The sequence below is a fragment of the Corapipo altera genome, unplaced genomic scaffold (assembly GCF_003945725.1).
Source record: "Corapipo altera isolate COAL_440 unplaced genomic scaffold, ASM394572v1 95, whole genome shotgun sequence".
Taxonomy (NCBI): Eukaryota; Metazoa; Chordata; class Aves; order Passeriformes; family Pipridae; genus Corapipo; species Corapipo altera.
Window position 1 is genome coordinate 3,011,625 of NW_020884947.1, and position 21,668 is coordinate 3,033,292.

Consider the following 21,668-nt stretch of genomic DNA (forward strand, 5'->3'; position numbering starts at 1 on the left):
AGCACAGGCAGTGCCCTCACCAACCAGGACACAGTATCTGAACGTGAGAAGGGTGGTGGCAGTGGCAGGTTTGCTGACAGCAAGTCACCCTTGGGCAAAGCAAGGCAACAGGTCAGGTCTGGAGTCTGCCTCCATCCCTCAGGAGGAGGCAGACTACAGCAACCTGTGTCCATGACAGCAGGAGACAGAACTGGAGAGTCAGCCAGGAGTGGAAAAAATCCCAGCACAATGGGAAAGGACTGAAGGCCATAACTGAGCTTAAGTGGGGCTCCCAGACCAGTGAGCAGAGGGTGTGAGTGGAGGTTCCAGGGGAGGCTGGTCAAGGTGATTAAAACCTGTTGGTTCCCTGAGGGCTCTGACAGGTAAACTGTGTGCAGTTGCACCGTGTAACCATATTGCCTTTACAGTGTTTTCAGTTACAAAGGGAGAAGATTTTACGTAATACGGTAAGAATTGAGAATCATCCCCAGGAAAAAAAGAATTGTAAACCCTTGGGTTAAGAACTTAGCATAAGGACAGAAGAATCTTGCATCAGTAAATCACTGTTTCAAATGAGATCCTAAAGAATGCTGAGCAATCATTCCAGCTAATGACTGTCTGATACACAATATACAATCAGGCTGGATGTTTGTCTTGTTTCCTTCAGATGCATACTGAGGTTATGAAATCCACTATACTGATTGCTTCTCTTCTAGGATTTCCAAGGGTCAGGGAATTGTAAACGTGGAAAATGGGCTGTTCAGCCTTAATGGTGTAACACATGAAAACTCACGTTGCTGTTTCTGCAATAACTGTACTATGATGATCTTCAGTCTTGTATTTGTTCAATCTGTCACCTTTCATTTGTTTCAAGCTCATATGCAGAATAATTTAAGGTGGAAACTGTGCTTGTATCATGGTCTCAAATATCTAGTGAGCAGGTCTGCCTGTGTATTTAGGGACAGCTCATATATACCCTGAAAAGACTCTATTTGGGGAACTGGGCATCTGGCAAGTATTTCTAAAGCCTATCTGGCATTTATCACATACCAGAGTTATCTTTAATAACAGTATTGGCTACTCAGTCTGCTTGCTTATAGTCCAGCAGCATTTAAAGTACAGGAAAGTAGTAAGATCTCAGTTCCTTCTGCACAAAACAGAGGCAAACACACTCCCCCCCAAAACAGGAAACATTTACATAGTTAACCCAAACACACATGATCTGTAATTATGTGGGCTCAGTTCAAAACTCTGTATATTCCACTCCCTTTTCTGATAATATAAAACCTTAGTGTGGACTACTGAGAGTCAAACCATCTGCCCAAATTGCATAACAAAAAAGATGGATCTGGCATCCTCTGGCATTGATCAGGGCCACTTCTAAAACCTGCTAGTGTCTCCTCTAGAAGCATAATCAGTTTTATCTTGTCTGAACACATTTGCCTTAAAGGTTGGTTAGGTGATATTCAAGATGCTGCTGTAACTTTCAAGCAGAGATTGGCATATAGTTATTGACTTCTAAAATACTTTCTATTCTTGTTGCCTCCTGCCTGTGCAACTCTGTGAGTAGACAAATCCTAAGAGGAAAGTTTATCCAAGATGTGTAAATAAGATTATAACCTATCTTCAAATTAATGAAATTATATAATGTTTTAACTAACTAGGATTTTCCTTTCCTCTTTTTAGAACACCCACACTATATTAAATATTTTTTTTTTCATTTCAGGCACATTTATTATGTGCAGCAGCAACTATTTCTCTTGCTCTTCCAAAGTATCCATTCATCCTTTTCAGTGGGAGAATGAGACAGTACAAATGCATCATCACTGTCTCAGTCTGCCTCTTGTTCATATCAGGCCTTGCTCTTTACATATTTATTGGTTTTGGTGAGCTATGGCGTGTTCATTAAGTGGCAATAGTGAAAACAATTTTTTTTTTACAAGACCTAGAGTGTTCTGCAATTTTCCCAATTATTTCCATTTTCTCATCTTAAAAAAAGGAAACATATCTCATGACAGGAAGAGAATGAGTAAAATTCAGAACTTCTCTGATACTATATGACATAGAAGAATCTATTCAGTTATTTTACTCATGCCTGCCTGCATATATCTTGGGAGTCCTACATATTTTTTACTGTATTTCTGTTTCATTGTTATACAGTCATATTTCTGGTCAATAAACTGCAAAACTGAAGCTAAAGGTATTTCCATAACCATTCTTAGTTCAGTTCTCTATCCAAATTATAGTTGGTAAATACCAAACATGAAATCTGTACACACAGATCATTGCCAAAAATATGAAAACTTCTACATGTGTCAGAGGAAATGCCTAAGTTTACATTTTTTACACAGTAGAGTACCTAAAATACAGTCTGGCAAGTGACTGTTCATATAATGCAGAAACTCTGATATGTGTTGAGAAGTAGATCAAAAGGTAGAACATCATTAGGCATTAAGAAGAATAAGTATAACGGGTCAAACAAAAGAAATAAAATACATTAGTTTTGAGTATTTTCCTACATTCTTCAAGCTATCACAATTTTGTCAAGAAACAGACAGGTATTTAACTTTTGTGCATTAAAATATGCCATCTATGTAAAAACATCTTAATTCTGCTTAGTGGATTTCTGATGGGAATGTGTTTTCTATCCTCAACCTACCTAATTAATAGAAATTATGAAACATGCTTTTTTCCAGTTAGCTCATGTATTTCAGGAGACTGCAGTGCATATTTGTGCATACAATATTTGCAGTATGTAGCTTGAGTGATTCTGTGCATCTGTTTCTCAGCCACTCATTAAGTTCTTAATTTGGAATTTAAGTACGTGTTTTAATTCTGAACGCAGAACTTGTCTGGATTTAAGTCTAATGTGTTGTGATTAAGCTTTGTTTTCTGCAGGAATGATCCCACTTTTTACCCCAGCAGCAGTGCTTTGCCCTGGTTCAGATCAGGTCTCTTACATGTGTCTGCGAAGGTGATCCATTTTTTCTGAATAGCCTACTTGTGCAGGGAACAATTGTAGCTGGCAGAGAAGTTGTTCCCTTCCTCCCTCAGTATTTAGAGGTTGTCTGGTAGTCAGTCCTAAGGCAATACTTTGAAGAACTACAAAGCAGCCACAGGGTCTAGTCCAAGTTACACCATGAGGCCTGAAAGTCACTGAGACCTGTACTTTGCTTCTTCTATCTAGAAAATGGATATGGCAATGGGTGATGCCAGTTGTATTGGAAATACAAGTTATAATAGTGATTATTTATGAATTGCCTCTGAGACCTTCCTATGAAACATGCTGCTTATGTTTTTACTTGAATGGTTTTGGCCAACTGACTGTCTTTCAGAGTAGCAGTTTATTGTCTTTTTCCAAAACAGATGGAATCCCTTCGCACTGTGTATGTGAGCACTGGAAGATATGAAGGGAAGTGAAGACATTCTATGGGATTTGACATGGTCCAGGAGTGATTACAAATTTATAATCCACTTGGGGGACTTTGCTGATTTCTTAAGCAGCTTGAGTGGTTTATGAACAGCATGCAATTTCATTGTGAATGTCAGATTAATGCTAGATGAATGCTTTAAGCAAAATTTATGCTGTCTTGGGTCAATTTATTTAACCCGCTGAAGTGTTTTTATACTCTGTTTTATGGTTTACATTACTAACAACAGTATATGCATTCCCTTTCCTGACAGATTGACAATATACCCATTAAATTAAACACTGCAGCTATTTTGAGGGAGGGTGCCCTCTATCAGAGGAAAATGGAAGACGAGCTCAAGAGGTATGACCACTCTCCTTCTAGAATGACTTTTTGCATCTCTGGATGTGGGATAATTAACCACATTCAAAATAATTAAGTAAAATACAGGTAAACTAAACTAATGGATCTGTTGTAAGCATTAGGAAGCTACTCTATAAAGATGGTTGACAAATAAAGAGAGAATTGGGTTGAAAAAAAAAAGTCTACATTAAAGTAATTGTTTTTCTGTAGATGTTGTACAGTGTGACTGGTTCTGATTCAGCACTCTGGTTAGAGTCCACTTGCAAAGTCCAACAGGGATCACTTTTATATTTATTCTGATTCTCTAGAGTAAATAATGACCCAAATACACATCTATTTCTGTGTCCTTCATAAAGGTGCATCTGTAATAAGCCAAATAATTTCATATATCTCCATTTTCTTCAATGGTTGTGGTCAACTATGTGCCAAGTTTGATACTTGAACTTGTTCATATGTATATAAAAATACCAGTCCATTGCTATCACAGTAAGATATGGCAGGCAAAGAATGCTTGCTCCTTGAGGCAAGATAAGCCAGGAGCTGAGGGTGACAGCAAGACATTTGTAGGGACAGTGTCCTCACTGACAGCAGCTCAGTTCCATGTTACCCCAGCAAGGCAGTGGAGCAGGTCCAGTGACAGCCAGCAGGGTCAGCCAAGGGCCCAGGGATTGCAGGATGAGTCCAAAGTGATGAGTCAGGACCGAGGTCCAGCCAGGAAGCCAAGTCAACAGGGCAAGGTCAACGAGGTCCTAGGCTGGGTGCAGGCATATCTGCAGCATGGCTTAGGCAAGGCTTTTAACACTGGCTTAAATGTGTCTCCTGGGATGAAACTCTCCACACACACCAGGACTTTTCACAGCTCTCCCTCACACAGTTCTTTTCACTCAGCCCAGTGCTGTGTTACACTGTCACACAGCAACAGAGCTGTCTTTGAACACAAGCACTAAATCCTGGGTGGTGGTGGTGGGGTGAGAATAAGAGGTTGCAGGTCTTTTTGGTGCACTTAGGGCTCTAAGGAATCCTGACATAAGGATTCCTCTGACATAAGGAATCATTATTCAGCAGGATATGTTTTCACAGGATGTTAACTACGGAGAGGGTGATTCCTGGATGGCCACTACAGATTGTATTCTGTAACTAGAATTACAGAACATTTTCACTAAAAATTTTAAGAAAGATTAAACCTCTATCATGTCATCTTGATTTAGTATTACTTCTAAACCACCTGACTTAGCAGGCTGAGTACTAAATATTGTTAGCATTTTAAGTCCTGGAATGACTGTGTAAGGTTGGACTCGGTCTTTCAACCTTTCAGGTTTTAGTAGATGCATCAGGATTCTAGCAGTAAGATATTATACATCACTCAGGTTCTGTTATCAGCTATGTATGTATATTGAGACTCTTCTGTATTACACATGATACTGTTCACTAGAGATGGCAGAATTTGTTCTACTCAGCAAAGGAATAGATTTTCCCTGTAACTATTTTACATTAATAAGTTTAATCTTCAGCTGCATTTAACACACAACAGATATATATAGATATGTGTATATATACACACATATATATGCATTGGGGAGCAGCAGTAAGATGCAATTCATTGCATGTTTGTGTCTCTGCCCTAGTTATTGGCTTATTCCCTCCTCTGCTGCAGGACTTTGATGGGCCTGCCCCAGGGCTTTGATATGCTTTTCTCTCTCAGCTGAGCACAAAAATAAGAATGGTACTTTGCTTAATAGCTGAATACTTCTTTGCCTCGTTACAGCAATATTATTTGACAGAATGCAAAACAGAAACAGAATTAAGCAGAAGTTTTTAGTTCTCTGTGTTAAAGTTGCCAAGAAGATTGCCAAAGAGAAAAGTTATTTGTTATTTCTACCTGTAAGGAAAACAATGCTCTGAGAAAATGTTCATACCTTCAGCCTGATTCTCTTGGTTCCTTATGAGAATCCATACGTAGCTAGAGTTTGCCCTCTCTTGGGGCTCTGTTTTACTGAAAACTTTCAGGTCTGTGTCCTCATGCACTTTTTTCCAGTCTGGCTTTCTCAGGCTTTCCTCATAGTAGAAACATCTCTTAGACTGGAATTAAAATATATCTGCCAAGTGACTTTGCAATGACCAACTTTTTTCTCAGCAGAGATCAAACCTTTCCTGTACAAAAAACCACTGGAAATGTTTTATGAACCAAAGAAGGGCTGCAGAGGCAGATCCTTAGAATGGTATGCTCTTCTTTTCTCTCTTGTAGAATTGAAAATTTGGAACAAGGGTTTGGAGACCCATCTGAATTCTTGGAATGGCAAAAACAGATGCGTGGAAAAGATTTGGAAGAACAGCTGGCAGAAATAGAGTGTAGGAGGCTTCAAGGGAAACTGAGTCATGAAGAGGCAGTTCTAGCCCGTCAGAATGTAATTCAAGAAAACAAGAAGAAAGCTGATCTGTTGAGGGAAGAGGTAATGCATACACAGATGCTCAAATTTTGCTTACTTTCAATCAGTGTAAAACACACCACAGATAAGACTTCCCATAAGAAGGTGTAAAAATTCTATGCAGCATTTTTACTCACTTAAGTCTGCAAACAAAAGAAAAATAGTGCTATAACTTCCAGATGCAGCAGTGCTTGTATATTTAAGTACTTGTACAAGTGATTGATTTGATTGATAACACTTAAGAAGTAAGTTGAATAAAAGCAGAAGGTTAAAGCATGCTCCCCTATATTCACATCATTATGGAAATCCCTTTTGAACAGATACTGAGATACAAAGCACGATTTGCAATGAAATCAATAAAATATAGGACTAATTTCTTTATCTTATTAAAATGAGAGCCACAAATACTAAAGAATTTGTTTTCTTCAACTGTTATAATTCAATTGACTTCATATTATCTGACATGCCTAGGTCTCTCTTAAGGGAAAACTCAGGCAGAGAACCCTCTTTGGATCCACCTATATGGAAAACCGAGTATTTTTGCCAAGAAACAGTTTCACACAGTTTTTGATCTGGCAAATCAGTTTCCCAAAAACATTGCTAGATATTTTCATTATTTTTCCAAAATTTGCCTTACATTTTCTATAAACTAAACAGGTGATCAATAATCAACATATACTATAGATTTTAAAAACTTTTCATAGCCACTGTCACAGGCTTTTCTTTTCTATTAGTCCAGTATGTTGCTGTGCCCTGTAGGCCAGTAATTGTCTCTTGACCACCTCTCACAGATGTCTCTCTTCAGTGTCTCAGCAATGTAAGATGGGACAGAAAATGTACAAAATTTTGATAAAGACCCTGCTGCAAAAAGGAAACTTGCTTAATGAACTCCTTTTCTGTCCTGTAAAATCTTTCAATCTTTTTTTGGCATTGAGTCTTCCTGGTTGTTTAGACAGACTGTAGCAAGGATTTACAGTGAACCCTACTATGTACAACTGATCATAGTGTGATCACTCGCACTCATTCCAAAATTATTGCAATTGTTATATTCAATGTAATTTCAGAGCATATGTTTTATTTGTTAACAGAAATGCCGCAATATGAATAGATTTTGGGATGTAGAAATAAGACTTGCTCTAAGCTGACCAATTCCAGGTAGCTCCCTTTGCCTGTCAACAGATGCCAGCAGGGTATTTCATCCACATGCAGATCTCCAGACACACTGAGCACCAACAGCTGTTGTGCTGACCTTCCTCCTCCCTTTAAAACTCTGGTATTACATCTAAAACAGAAAGAACAGCAAGGAATCTAGCCTGGGAAAATCCATTTTCCTGCTTCTTGTTCCTTTCCTCTGATAAAGAAAGGAACATGGTAGCCAAAAGTGGGCTGTGTTACAGAGCTGTGGCTTAGGCCCAAGAAGATCCTGTTACGTAAGCACATAAACAGCTATATATTAGATTACCACACCTCTTGCTATCTCACAACCAGATCCAGAAATGGCTCTTTTTGTCTGCTTTTAGAAACATGTAGGAGGGAATAATGGAAAATAGCAGCACAAATGTCATGGAGGGCAGTTGTGAGTAAATAAAACAAAGAAAGGAACTTAAATCTGTGTCTCTTTCTTGTCCCCAGCCAATGTCCTTTGCTACTTTTGTGGATGATGTAATAGTTTGAATCCAATTGTCCTTGCCCTGTTTCAATGATTTGAGGCACTCAGGTCACCAGCCATCAGGAGTTGTGTTCACCTCTTTGTTTGCAATTTAGAAAGCAGAGCTGATGCACCAGCATGCAGAGAAACGTCTACAGGAACAAAAAGAAATGAAAGAGCTGGCGGAGCAGGTCATGGAAGGACACAAGAATGTAAAGCAAGTAAAAACAAAGCTCCAGGAATACAAACAGCAGATAGGTATTTATATATTGCCAGAAAAATGAGAGATGGTGCTAAATGTCCCCAAATTACTTCATCTTTCTTTTAGTGGGCCAATTACAATTTTTACAGAGGGGAAAGTAAAACTGAGGGAAAGATCCAGGCTGTACATTCCCATGAATGTATGAATATGAATTCCAGGAATAAGCTGGATAGATTTCTGATCTATCTAAGCTACTGGTCATGGGACTTAGTCTTTGTGTAAATGGGAGAAATAAAGCACTAATTTACTGCAACCAGTTTTCCTTCCATCTAAAAGTAACATGTGAATGACTCTACTTTTTGTCAAGTCATGAAGCTCAGATTCTTGTGATTCATAGAATTTTTGCCTGGTAACTGGTGTGAAAGAATCATGGCTCAAGATTATTGTCTTCTCCAGAGAAGGCCATCCGGAGAAGAAGACTGTACCTATTTAAAGAAAAGCCATCTTCTAGAAGGACAGTATCACAAGGGAGAAGGATGTAACACCTCCAAGATAGACCAGTGGTTATGATGAAGGGAAATAATGTTACTCATCCTCCATTATCCTTAAAGAAAATTCTTCAGTTAATGCATTAGCTAATAAAGCCCACTGACATGGGGCTTTATTATATAAAGTTTCACTGACATGGTTGTACATATTTCAATGCAATGCCATGTTTAACATCTACTGTATGAACAGACTGCCTCTAGTTGGGCATATCTTGGTGAGGACACTTTTCTCTGCTTGTGTATCTCCATACTTATATCCATAAGGGTTAAGGCAGACAGAGAGTGTTAGCCACTCCAAAATGGACTAGGAGAGCCCACCAGCCTTTGCAATTCAGTGATTTCTAGGATATACATAGCCTGAAAAACTATGAATATTTTCTATTGTATAATATCCTTTGATTAAATAATGAAATAGTATGCATAGATGAGAACAGAAACTACAAAGCAGTAATTCAAAGTGCCTGTGTATGTATACAGTACATTTATGAGCTGAATAGAAGGATAGATAGTAGAGGTGGGAAGTACTCATTTGTTTCTCTAATGATTCCTCCCACCAATGCCAGACTGTTCCCTAAAGTACCTTCAGATCAGTATTATTATCATTATTCACAAATGCATATGAATTTTCCTCCAGATGGACTACTTGTTAAAATGGGAAACCAGCTAACAGAGATTAATTCTTATCTTTCAGCTCAGCAAGTTTCTGAAGAAAGTGGAGAACTTCTTCGGCAAGCTTTAAAAGAAGAGGAGGAGAAGGCTAAGAAAAGATATGAACTAATTCAACAAATACGAGCTCTTGAGTCTATACCTGGCATCAGACACAAGTTTGTTGACTTAACAGAGGTAAACTCAAAAAGCAGAACTACTGTTTTTACATGTGTAAAACATGTATATGTTTCACACATTAAGAGGAATCGTGTATTGCATGCAGATATATCACAGTCTGGGTGCATTAAGTACAAAGTGACCCCATAACACAAAGGTTAGATTTGAAATGGAACTTTCCCAAAGTTATAAACCAAAAAATTTTATCAAGAGCAATATTCTGATGGTAAGTGAAAACTTAGTTCCCTTGAACCTTCTTTGAATTTTGCCAATACAATCTGGGTTTCCCAATATCTTACAAAACGAAACTAGCAAGTGATTACAAGATGTTCTATTCATATTAACAAATTCAAAGATTTGTCAGTCCTGGGTAAGAACTGAATGAACACAAACGTTGGACTGAGGTATAGCTGTTCATATTGCAGTGGTGATAGCCAGGGTAATTAGCAAAATAAATTTCCTTTGCTTTTAAAACTGTCAACATTCAGGTATATGAAAGAGATGGTCAAGAGAACCCAAAACCTTCTGAGCTGTTACGTATGTACTGTACAAATGACTTGTGTGAGTGTGTTTAAGTCTACAGGAACTGTGTCCCAAACTTCTGTTGATGCACAACAACTGATATGCCTGAGATTGGGCTTTCTAATGCCCAGACTTAGGCAACATCCAGAAATCTGTTAACTTACCACTAAATCAGAACTAGATCAGCTGAAAATACTTTTCCATTTTTCTTATCTACACTGAAAGACGAATAACATAGAATAATGTTAAATGACACTAGCAATTTTAAATCTCAGAATCCTTTTGTTTTGGTGGTTTTTTTCCTTTCTTTCATGAGTACTCAAATGAAGAACACAAAAAACATCCATGGCTAGTCTGCAGAAATCATACAGAAGGAACAGGTCTTCCTTCCATGGGGCTGTGGTGATGCTTTTTCTTTAAATATTTTATGATCACACATATGAGAGATAAACTCTACATTTTAAAAACAGCTTTTAAATACCAGTAACTTTAGGGCCATCCCTATATTTCTGGAAGTCAGAATATATTCGGCATGCATTGGAACACAATCAAAATGCTCTGATTTTACTCATTTACTCTCCCCTTGGTATTTACAGTGTTATTTGAACGTATATTTCGTGTTCTCTAGACTGGTGGCCATGGTTTATTTTGTGAAATGTCAATAGTGGAACTACGTGAACGCCTCGCTCTACTCAAAGAAGCACAGAAGGCAGCAGAGGAAGAGAAGAGAGACCAGATAATTCATGAAAAACAAGCTAAGGAACAACTTATTCTAGAAAAACTGGACCAGATTTCCCAATTCAGAGCAGAACTTGGACGAGCAGCTGCTTTAAAGTCAGTATAAAACAGCATGTGACATTTAAGACATTGCGACTTTGTTAATATTTTGCCAGCCCCTTGAGGAGAAGAACAAGTAGAGAGCAAAATACTGCCCTTTTGTAAATCAGTATGACTTTTGTCGGGGATTACACTGGGGACAGGATTTCCTTTTTATTCTTGAAAATAACTTGCATCAGATTTAACAAATCTTTTTCATCATTTATGGTTGAAGACGCTCCATAGGCTAGTGTTGACAGTATTGCCCCGGGATTCAGAGCCAATAATATATATTTAGAAAGAAGTTTTGCCTTTCTTCTGTTCCTTTTCAGCTAATCAGAACTAATTTGATGTTATTAGAATCATCCTAGCTTGCCACTTAAAGTGGTTTCTTGTTTTCATCTAAACCAATATTAAGGCTGTAGCTTTCTTCCTTGAATATCATCTGTAATGTGAAAAGGCAGGCCTTATTCTAGAAGTTAAAAATACTTTAGGAAGAATATTTTCTGATAGCAATAATAAGTTATAAATTAAATATGGCAGTAGATCAAAGAGGAAATTCTTTGCTTACAGGCTCTCTGATAAAATTCTGCATTTATTATTCATATTTATTATTAATTATTATATTTATTATTCATTGTCATCAAGGATCCATAACTAACATAGATGCCTCACATATGCAGAAGACAGGTCCCTTCCACAAAGGTTTTAAAATCTAAGTTAAAGCTATTTACAAATAAAGCTAAGCCTGTGTAAAAGAATCAAATGTGGCACACATCTTACACCATTTTTACTGCATCTGGAATATTTGCCACTGTTTTCTTGCAAGCTGTCTTTCACCTTTTCCCTTTTGTGGCTTTGAGAGGTTAGTCCTTGTCTTGCTGTATGTATTTTCCAAACTGATTTCAAGCTGACATTCTGAAGACATATTTTATCAGGCTACAAATATAAGTCTTTAGACATGTCTTAGATTCATGTTTATGGCCAAAGGTGGCTTCTTAGAGTTCAGTTCATGTTATTGATTAATCATCCAGTTCTAAATCTCAATTCCAGAAGGCAGTACTGATGTATTCCTTTAACTAGTTTACACTAGTCTCAGCTCTAATTTGTTTTTTTGCTGATAATTAATCTCCAAAGACTTGGGTTTTAGTATGTTAGTACTTAAGAAGATGGTTTAATGAATTTAATGAATCAATAACCGTGGCTGCAGTGGACTGACTGCACAGATCAGTGACCCTCTTTTCTATGGCATATATCAAGGCATGATTTTAAGACTTAAGAACTTGAAATGGAGGAGCTGGAAATACACCCTCACTGCTAAGCATTCAATATTGTGAAACCCTGTGGGAGCAACTCAAGCCACTGCTCTCCAGTAGAGACACAAACTGGACATTAAGAATTTGTGTACTACATGAAACCTGTTTCACTAGTAACTGCTTAAAGAATCATCTGTCCTGCTAGATGTGCAGTCTGTGAATTTTGTATAGCACTGGGTTCCTTTAAACTTTAAACTCTTTGGCTTAATTCAGACCTAAAGCTGTTCTGATCCTGAAATAAGCTATGCTTGAATGAGAAGCTAACTTTGATTCACTTTTTTGTCCTGTCATTTGAAATGTTTTTTAGAATAGAGGAGCCAAAGATAGTAGAATCCAAATGAAGTTAAACACTAAATTTGCAAGCTTCTGGTCAGACTTATGATAAATAATACAGTAATTTTAATGTGCTCTGTTTGCTCTCCAAGTAAAGAAAATATAACATTTCATTATAGATGTTGTAAGACATTTTCCTTTCATGGCTCCCAGGCAATCTATGTATGGAACTTGGAAGACTCTCCTATAAAAAGTACATAAAAAATGTTGTTCTTTAGGAGTGTATTTCATGCATTTTCATCTAGAATCCAAATGTCTGGTGTTATTTCTGTTAATACAGAAATAAGGCATGCTGGCCATAGCATTTACAAATGTTAGACACTTTGATGCAGTTTTTATTTCTCTCTATAGAAATTATAGACTTAGTATATTAAACCTTATTTGCAGATCTTGAATTCTGAAATACCTATCAAATCAGTGTGAGAGATTAATTGTTTTGGTTGTTTTCTTGATACACTGCACAGGAGATGTAAAAAGCAAATTTTTATGTTTACAGAGTTAATTCATTATGGGGATAGAATAGCGAACCTTACCAATGGTCCTCATAATTTAGCCCTATGCATCAATATGAAACTAGGTGTTTATATCTTAAATTGCATTATGTTGAAGGCTACTGCTAATCAGCTAAAGTATGGCAGCTAAACTTTGCTAAAAAAAGTGCTTTAATGTCCGCTGGAGTTTAATCAGGTCCCTATCAAGCAGGTTCCTTTCAATGTCATTAACAAACAGACATACATCAACACAAAAGAAGCACATTGAGCAGGCCTATAGTGAGTTATATTAACAAAACAGGAAATGGAACATGAAAAATTACTGAGACATTGGCCTTTAACAGACTGCAAGCCGTGACACCCATCACAGCAGTGGCTTTGTGAGTGCTTGCAGAACACTTAACAATGAATGCAGTTCATATGCAGGACATCCCTTTAATTGCTAGAATTTCACACAGTTTGAAAATCACCACTGGCATATGAAGTGGATGAACATTTGAGTTCTCAGATTTCAAACTGGAGCACCAGCAGATTTATGTGTGTTTGAAAACATGCTAATTTACCAAGAAAGAGAAAGACAAAGAAGACAAGCAGAAGGGAGGGTTATGGATGAATGGCTGTGATGGTCCTATCCAAGCAGAACAAACTTCCTAAAGCAGGTGTTCCCTGGAGCATCCAGGTCTGACTTAGGGGTTCAAAAGCTTTCTGGATGAGGACTGGAGAATGGAGGCCCATCCTTCAAAACTCATAAGGCACTCTGGCAGCACAACCCTGAGATACAGCACAGAACTGAGGGAAGGGGCAAACAGCACATGGAGGGGGGGAAAAAAATAGTGCTATGCTATGGCTGTATGTGGTTGTTCCTTCAGATCTTCAAAAATATAGCCTAGAATAATGAAAAAAAAGCTGAATAATTAACAATATAAAGGACTTTGGTTTGGTACTTCACAATACTCGTGATTTCATTGATTTCACAAATTTAAGAAATATTTCATAAAAGAGTCCTGTGTATGCTTGCAATAAGGAAGTAAGATTTAGTTTCTCATTTCCTACACTGGTAATGAGTTCTTCACTAGCATTCAAACAGAAGGAGGAGATTTATCAGCAATGATGGATCAGAAATGTAAGATGTGAAGAAAGACTTTTAGAAAAGCAAAGCCAGGCTCTTCTCAGTGGTGACCTTTGAAAGGACAAGAGGAACATCAGGGAACACTTTTTACTGTGAGGGTGACCAAGCACTGGCACAAGTTGTACAGAAAGGTTGTGGAGTCTCCATCCTTGGAGATGTTCAAAAGCCATCTGGACACATTCCTGTGCAACCAGCTCAAGGTGGCTCTGCTTGAGCAGGTTGGACAAAATGACCCCCAGAGGTGCTTTCCAACCTCAGCCATTCTGTGATTCAGTGAATGAACTTTGATTATACACCCTCATAATCTTTATTTCAAATGAGGAAAACACTGTTATGAATAAAAATCACTTCCCCACCTAAAATTAGGTTGATTATTTTGGAAAGGAGTCAGAGTTTGAGTGCTTAAATCCCTCACATTAATACAAAATAGTAATCAGTCTAATAGTGTAGAGTTCTTAAATTTCAAAATAATGACTGCCTTAACAGTGAACTTTTAACAGTTAGATACATTCACTTTACTTACTGCAGTAACTAAGAATTATATGGTGCAGGACAGAAAAAGGCAAGGAGGGAAGTACAGGGAGACTGAGAGTATGAGGAAACAAAAAAAATTATTGCACTATAAGGCAATCCTGGTTTGGGGTTTTTTTAACAAAATGTGTTTATTGCACAAGACTCCATTTTGCAAGGTGAGGTTATAAATACAGTCTCAGCTGCTTAGGTTGATATTCTGGTCCCTATAATGGTAAAGTCATCATTTTTACTCTATCTCCTACAAGTATTGAGTCAGTTAAGAGCTGTCATACATCTATCTCTTTATACTTTTGATGCAAAGGTGGAGTTTGAAAATGTAAATGAAGAGCAAAATGTAGTTTCTAGGAGGAATCATCTGTGCAAATCTTCAAATTCTCCATTTTTTAAACACAGAAGATTTTTCATAAATTATCACGTAATTTTATATTGAATCTGGATAGGACTTTTCTAACTATGTACTAGCCCTTTCTGACTGGCTGTTACCATATTTCCTTCAGAAATATGTGATATGAGGTGACAGAGATCATAAGAGATTTTTCTATCTTGAGTCATGAAAGTTCTCAACTGACCATCACAGAAAAACAGAATTTTAAAATTTCCTTTTTCATTCCTTCCCCTCTTGGAGTTTCCAGTATGATATGGTGTGGCAGCTGAAAATCTATGGGACTGGCAGCTTTTTGGAATAGTGTAGGTGATTGGCACATGACTTCCTGTAGAAGAGGACTAAATATTACTCTGGGGATAAGGAACTATTTACAATGTTAATACAGAAGCAGCTGCTGCTGCTTCATGATGTTAAACCTCTTGCTGTATTTCCTTTAATTGTAGTTACAGGAATCTGGATTTGCACGTAAGGAGAGGTTTTGTTGTTTATACCCATTGACAAGATTTAATCATCAAGTATTTACATAAAACCTTACTGTTATGTTCTCCTATATCCTTTGGAATGCAATGCCTTGATACAGTGCAAGTAGAAATAAACCATGTTCTCAATTAGATTAAGTGATAGTACATAATTTTCAGATTTACAGAATAGTGTTAAAAATTAATCTCGGTGTAGCAGAGTATATCACAGTATTAAGGAGGATAAGGAAATGTTATCCTAACCAGACAGTATGACACAAGAAGCAGAGGGGTTTGGGAAGTGTCTCAGGAAAGCAACTGGAAATGAGAAGCCAAGCTAAACTGTGTCCCTGATTTAGAGTTCAGTCACATTTTAGAATGTAACAGAGGTCATATCTCCCCTTCATCCACTCCCTGAGGATTTTGGGCCCTGTAGTCCAGAATGCCTGCTCTGAAGAAAATCTGCTGTCATGGAGAGTTTCCTGTTAGCAAAGATGAAGCTAACAAGGCAGGCAAAAGCCATCTCTCCCAAGATGAAAGAAGTGTTTCGATCCCTGGAGTCTTGATACAGACACTTTTTTAAGGCAAATTGGTGGATTTAGCATCAGAAGGAACTTCCTTCTTCCCTATCTGCCAGCTTCTTGAAGAGAGTGTGTCTTATACTGAAAACACTTGATGTAAGACCCAAGATATAAGGGTAGAGTTCAGTTGTAAAACATTTATTTCCAAGAGGCATCTTGTCTTTGAAACTAGTCCTGCCACTGGCAGAATGACAGTTACAGACTCAGCTGGACAATGCCCCGATGCACTCTGCTCTGGGTCATTTGGTGTCTTTATCTGGTTTCCAATAAAAGCAATTGTAATGTTGCACCACTGCACTATATAAAAAGATCTTTTATAAACTATCCCCGCCAGCTGCATCAGATCTAACCTGATTATATGTTATATAATTATGTGCATTCTTTGGAAGATCTGACACTTCCTTTAGCTCTCAATTTGGCCAGAGAATCACAGCTGATCATGATACAATATTAACTCTGCAATTTGATCATACTAGGCCAAATTCCAGTGCAATGTTGAATAAATGAGAGAGTTGAATGTTAAGTGAGTCACTATGTAACATGGTGCAACCTGCATGAAGAAGTTGTGACTAAATTGTTCCAGTTGTGTGAAAGTAAGCAAAACCAGATCAAATGTAAATTCCAGAGGACAGAGAAGTGGCTACAATAGAAGGGGAGGAAAAAAGGAAGACTGTCCAAAAACCTCTCTCTTATGCCTTACTTTTATGCTGCACATGCTGCTATCAATTTATGCTCACCTAGAGCAACTAACCTTAATTAATACATCACCATCCCAGAGATTCTGTCTGGGCATTGGGATTACACAGAAAAGAATATCTTTCATTTGCCGAGGAATACAGCGATCAGGATGAATACTAATGATCATATAAGGAAAACTCCATAGCTTTCACAAGCAAAGTGCTGCAGTATTATCTCAGGTTCTGCACGGTTTTTTTCTGAAGAATATCATGTCAAGCTTGAAGTACTTCAGATATTGTCATCGTGGCATCCTGTGGGAAAAAGTTATTCTATATGGTGTAGTAATGCTATGGTGTAAACAACGAGAGGCAAGTTGCAAATACCACATGCAAGTTATATGATTTACATCTGTTTTGAGTCTAGCTGGTTCCCAGAAGCAAGAGCAAATTCATTATTATTAAGGTAATATATGCTCAGATGGATTTATTCTGTGGGATGATATTATTTTGTCTTCTCATTGCTTCTTTTTGATTTTGCAGGCAAGAAGAAAAGAAAAGAAAGTCCCAGTCTGGTGAAAGGCCCACGAAAGATGAACGCATTTTAAACCTGCAGAGGAAGATTGTAGAAAAAAAAATGGAGCGTAAAAAGCAAGCAGGACTCTTAAAGATTATCCCCCAGAAAACCAGCATCATGCCAAGCAAGGTCTGGTTATTACATAAGGAGAAAGGCTCTGCAATAGACCTGCTGTTCACAGACCTTTGCTCAACTGCCAGCACTGGCAAGGGGGGCAGAGGCAGATGGTGCCATGCATGACTGGCAATAGCAACACCCTGCTTCCTGCACAGGCACAGTTTCTCCAGCCTCGGCCTTGACCTCACCTTCTTGTCACACATTCTGCCACCACGGAGCAGGGCTCATCCATACTACACCTGCCTTCCCACTCCTGTTATCCCATCAAGACAGCATCTTACCATCTCTAACTCTCGTCTTTCCCAGCTTCCCATCACACACACCTCATCCCAAACTGGGATTACCCCCTCTCTCACCCGAGGTATATTACAGTTCATCATTCCCATGGTTTTGTGGAGTGTTGCAGCTGTGTTTAAGTCATTTTAAACTGGGCAAGCTGCTCAGGTTACCTTTCTGTTCATCACACACCTACTTTGATGTTGACAAGTTTCCCAATCATGTTAGAAAACAAACCGGGTTGTCAGCCAGCAGGATCAAATAGAAATTCAGTGTATCCTCTGAAGAGGAGACCACTGTATCATCTGCAGTCTGATCATCTGTGTGTCTTTCCTGCAGGATTCCTCGCAAGGGAACCATTGGAGAGAACTGGAAGAGATTCGGGAAAGACAGTTCAAACTCCTTCAACATGGCTTCATGGCCAGAGAAGCAGCTCAGAAAAGGGCTGCCTGTGTGGCTGCAAGAATTGGAACCACAACCTATATACTGCGCTCTGATATACAGTAAAATACACTTGGAACCAATTCAGGCCTGCTGCAAATCTCCCAATGTACCTATGTACTACAAGGTTGAGTTTTATTATTTATTTCACCTTTACAGTGTGATTAGAAAAATGTGGGTCTTACAAGCACAATAGAATAAAAATGGGTGTGTTTCTTTATAGTTTTATTATTTTATATTATTTTATAATGATATAATGAATAATTACGATATAATGATTTTTTTCTGGTATAATCAAAAGCTTTAAGAAACAGAAACCTTATCATCAGAAATCCTACAGCAGAATGGCAAATATCTGGGTAAGAATGTTGAGACCTGTATTTCTGTTATTGTATAGTATGCCATGGTTTGCTACACTCATCTTCCAAAAGGATAAAAATGAGGGCAAAACCCAAGGAACATTTTTTTACAAATGCATCTTTTCAGAAGGCATGGTCAGCCCAAGGTTCTAACACGTCTTCTTACATGACAGTAACTGTGTGTAAGAGGATCACCAGTTTCAACACTGGTTTTAGAGGATGAGGGAAAATCTGTTTAGAAGGTTTAGGTGATGTGATAGCCTCCAGGAGCCATTGTCTAGATTCAGTGACCCAGGCAGACCGTCTCTCTATTTGCAGATGTAAATCTCGTCAGTATTTAAACAGTGGAAGGAGAACATAACATTGTTTGATCTCTTTAGGGAGCTGCTTCCAGAAAAAGTCAAAATTCTGTTACTCACTTAGAAGATAATTTGCCCTCTATGACAATTGCTATACTGTGTAAAACAGCCTTTAAATCACAAGACTTATCCAGGCACAAAGCCAAGGAGGATATAAATCGGAATTAAAATCTACACAGCAGTAAGACTATGTAATGTATTTCCATTTTAACTCAATGCCAGTTACTAAGTGTTTAATTATGGCTATTGCAAATATTTAAATTGACGGAGACTGTCACTGACATTAGAGTCAGGCAGCTGCTTCTAATGCTCTCACAACATTGCATTTCTCACTTTTTATTGCAGGAAGTCTAATGGAATTCTTTTGTTGCCATCTAGCTGTGAAGATCATTTCCACAGCCCTTAAGCTGATAAAATGTGTTGTATTTTTCACTCGAAGTAAATGCTATAGTAGTCCACAGAAGCAATGCAAGTAGGGCTCATGCTCCATAACAAGAGTTAAAGAACACAGCTGAGTGAAAAGAAGAAATCATAGAAACAGAACTACAGAGAAAAGGGAACTATGACACCATGTTGAGTAAGGGATTGTAATATCTTTAAATGACAAACCCTTGGTGGCAGGGAGTTTGTCTTCCCTTGTGGTTGTTCAGCATTCTTTTGCACTGTATTCCAGAGCAACAAAGCTAAGTGGTGACTCTAACACCTTGATTTTCCAGAAGCCAGCAATTAACAGCTGACAGTCACAGTCTAGGATGTTGCATAGCCGAATAGTTCTTCTTAAACATTTTCAAGAGAATTTAAAAATGCAAGAAAAAAGCATTATTAAGCAGGTAGGGAAGTCATGTGGAAATTTCAACCCCCCATCATACTGCAGGCTTCTTCCCCTGTGATTTTGGACCAAGTTTTCAAAACTTTTACTGAATTGCAGTCAAGCTGATTCATAACTATTTCCTTATCCATATTTTCCCTGCTCTCAAATGAAAGGACTGAGGAATAAAGGAATCTCAATAATCCAGCTGTGGAATTTTTACCTTCAGAAGTCACAAATAGTCCTATTGCTACTTTAGGATCTGATGCATAAAGTCATCTTCAGATTCAATGTTTTGAGGAATATAAAAGAATGTATTTTGAAGAAAATAACAATACATTCCTATTTTTATATCTATATATTCATCATTTTTATATCAATGTAGGCTATTGATTTTTTCAGTGAAGGCAGGTCTTGCAACGGAATACACAGAATAGCATAAAAAATACCACCTTCCTTCTGACAAAAGCGTATAACTTGATGCTGGACACAGCAGATCCTATTCAGAACCACTGTGGCCCTGCCTTCTAGAGCACCTTCTCTAGTATTCCTGTTCTAGCAGTGTGGAGTACACAAAAACCTGAGGTGACCCAGTGCAGAGCCATCAAAGGCCTGGTGGGACTTGTTAGAATTGTAGTACAAAAGCAGCTGTAATGCCCTTGGAGCCAGGTGAGCTTTGGAGCCACACAGCTCTACTCAGACTGCTGCCTGGTGTCTGTGGCAGGGACCAGCCAGCACCTGGTTCTTCCACTCACAGGTAATTGAGCAAGCAATGCCTCTACCCTTGCTTCATGGAAACACAGGTGGATGAATAATTCATGATTCATTCATTTACACATTTGTTACACTATTTGCAGCAAAGAAGATGAGCCTAAGTGAACAAGGCTGACTCTGAAATCATCCATCAAAAAAACCCCAACAAACAACAGAGGTTTCACCTGTCTGATAGTGACAGACTCATTAAGAAATATTTCTAGTGCCAAAAGCTGCACATTCCAGAAATCTCTCATTCCAGTGTAAATGGTCAGACCACAGAAGCCTTCACATGCCACTATGGTGTAAGGAGGTGTAACAAAGCCCAGATGACCTGAGGAAGACCAGGGGGTTTTGCCCTGTGATAAGCACCAGGCACAGGGTGCTCACCTCTCACGTAGCATGGTCACTGCTGGCTAGCATTTGGCTCCCTCTTCCACATCAGCCCCAGTAACATGACTGCCAGGCCAGGTAATGCAACCTGCCCTGGAGAACATGATGTTGTCTCTCAGAGAGACAGACGTTTTCTTGTTTAAATGAAACCAAAGACAGTTATGATGGAATGGCAAGCAAAAAAAATACCCAGTACAAACCTCCAGCACTTTTCGCCCAGGGAAGAAGAGAAGTCACCAGGGAAAGCTACAAGCAGCCCAATTGCTGGGCACAGGGCAGTAAGAAACCAGGGAGGGACAGATGGTCCTTGCATTAAGGTAAATCAGCTGGGAAACCCCCTTTTTGATGGTGAAGTGAGTTGAAACACCTCTGCCATTGTTTATAATGAGTTACACACTGGATCTGGAGTAATTATGCCATGGGAAACAGGTAACGATCTCCCACGTTGATGGCTCTGATAAATTTTGCTCAGTGTGTTGGAAACACTGACAAAAATAATTTCTTCACAGAAGGGGTGATTAGACATTGGAATGGGCTGCCCAGGGTGGTGGAGGCACTGTGCCTGGAGGTGTTTAAGGACAGACTGGACGAGGCACTCAGTGCCATGGTCTCACTGACAAGGTGGTGCTCGGTCACAGGCTGGACTCGATGATCTCAGATGTCTTTTCCAACTTCATTGATTCGCTGTGAAACGTTTATAGAAGACTGGCGGGGGGGGAGGGGAAGGGGGTTGAGAGGCACCCCAGAGATCACACGCATCCTACCTCCAGGTACAACAGCACCACAGAACACAGCAAAAGCGCGGTCAGGGCCGAACTAACACGGGGACTGAGGAGAGCTTTCGAGGGACAGCGACGAGGGACAGCGGGCCCGACAGCCCCGCACAGGCCGCACGCCCGTGCGGAACTACAGCTCCCAGCACGCCCCGCGGCCGGGGGAGAGGCG

General features: G+C 38.8%; 1 protein-coding gene and 1 long non-coding RNA gene across 7 annotated transcripts in view; one reads left to right on the forward strand and one right to left on the reverse strand.

The window, feature by feature from the left end:
- The window catches only part of CFAP99 (cilia and flagella associated protein 99), a 54,536-nt gene extending 34,759 nt beyond the window's left edge, over positions 1–19,777 (forward strand). For 5 of the 6 annotated variants that reach the window (XM_027662664.1, XM_027662668.1, XM_027662666.1 and 2 more), the window contains 7 exons: positions 3,664–3,752; positions 5,998–6,202; positions 7,943–8,084; positions 9,268–9,419; positions 10,552–10,757; positions 17,184–17,346; positions 17,950–18,271. In XM_027662664.1, the coding sequence (XP_027518465.1) occupies positions 3,664–3,752; positions 5,998–6,202; positions 7,943–8,084; positions 9,268–9,419; positions 10,552–10,757; positions 17,184–17,346; positions 17,950–18,117 (1,125 nt within the window). In that variant the 3' untranslated portion in view covers positions 18,118–18,271. Of the gene's footprint in view, positions 1–3,663; positions 3,753–5,997; positions 6,203–7,942; positions 8,085–9,267; positions 9,420–10,551; positions 10,758–17,183; positions 17,347–17,949; positions 18,272–19,114 lie in introns of those variants that run through there. The other variant, XR_003530800.1, reaches the window with a different exon arrangement.
- LOC113956301 lies at positions 13,547–21,614 on the reverse strand. The gene is made up of 3 exons (XR_003530801.1): positions 21,488–21,614; positions 17,803–17,979; positions 13,547–13,765 (listed from the first exon to the last, which is right to left on the reverse strand). It is a non-coding gene; the product is annotated as an uncharacterized LOC113956301 (long non-coding RNA).
- Between the last annotated feature and the right edge of the window lie 54 nt (positions 21,615–21,668).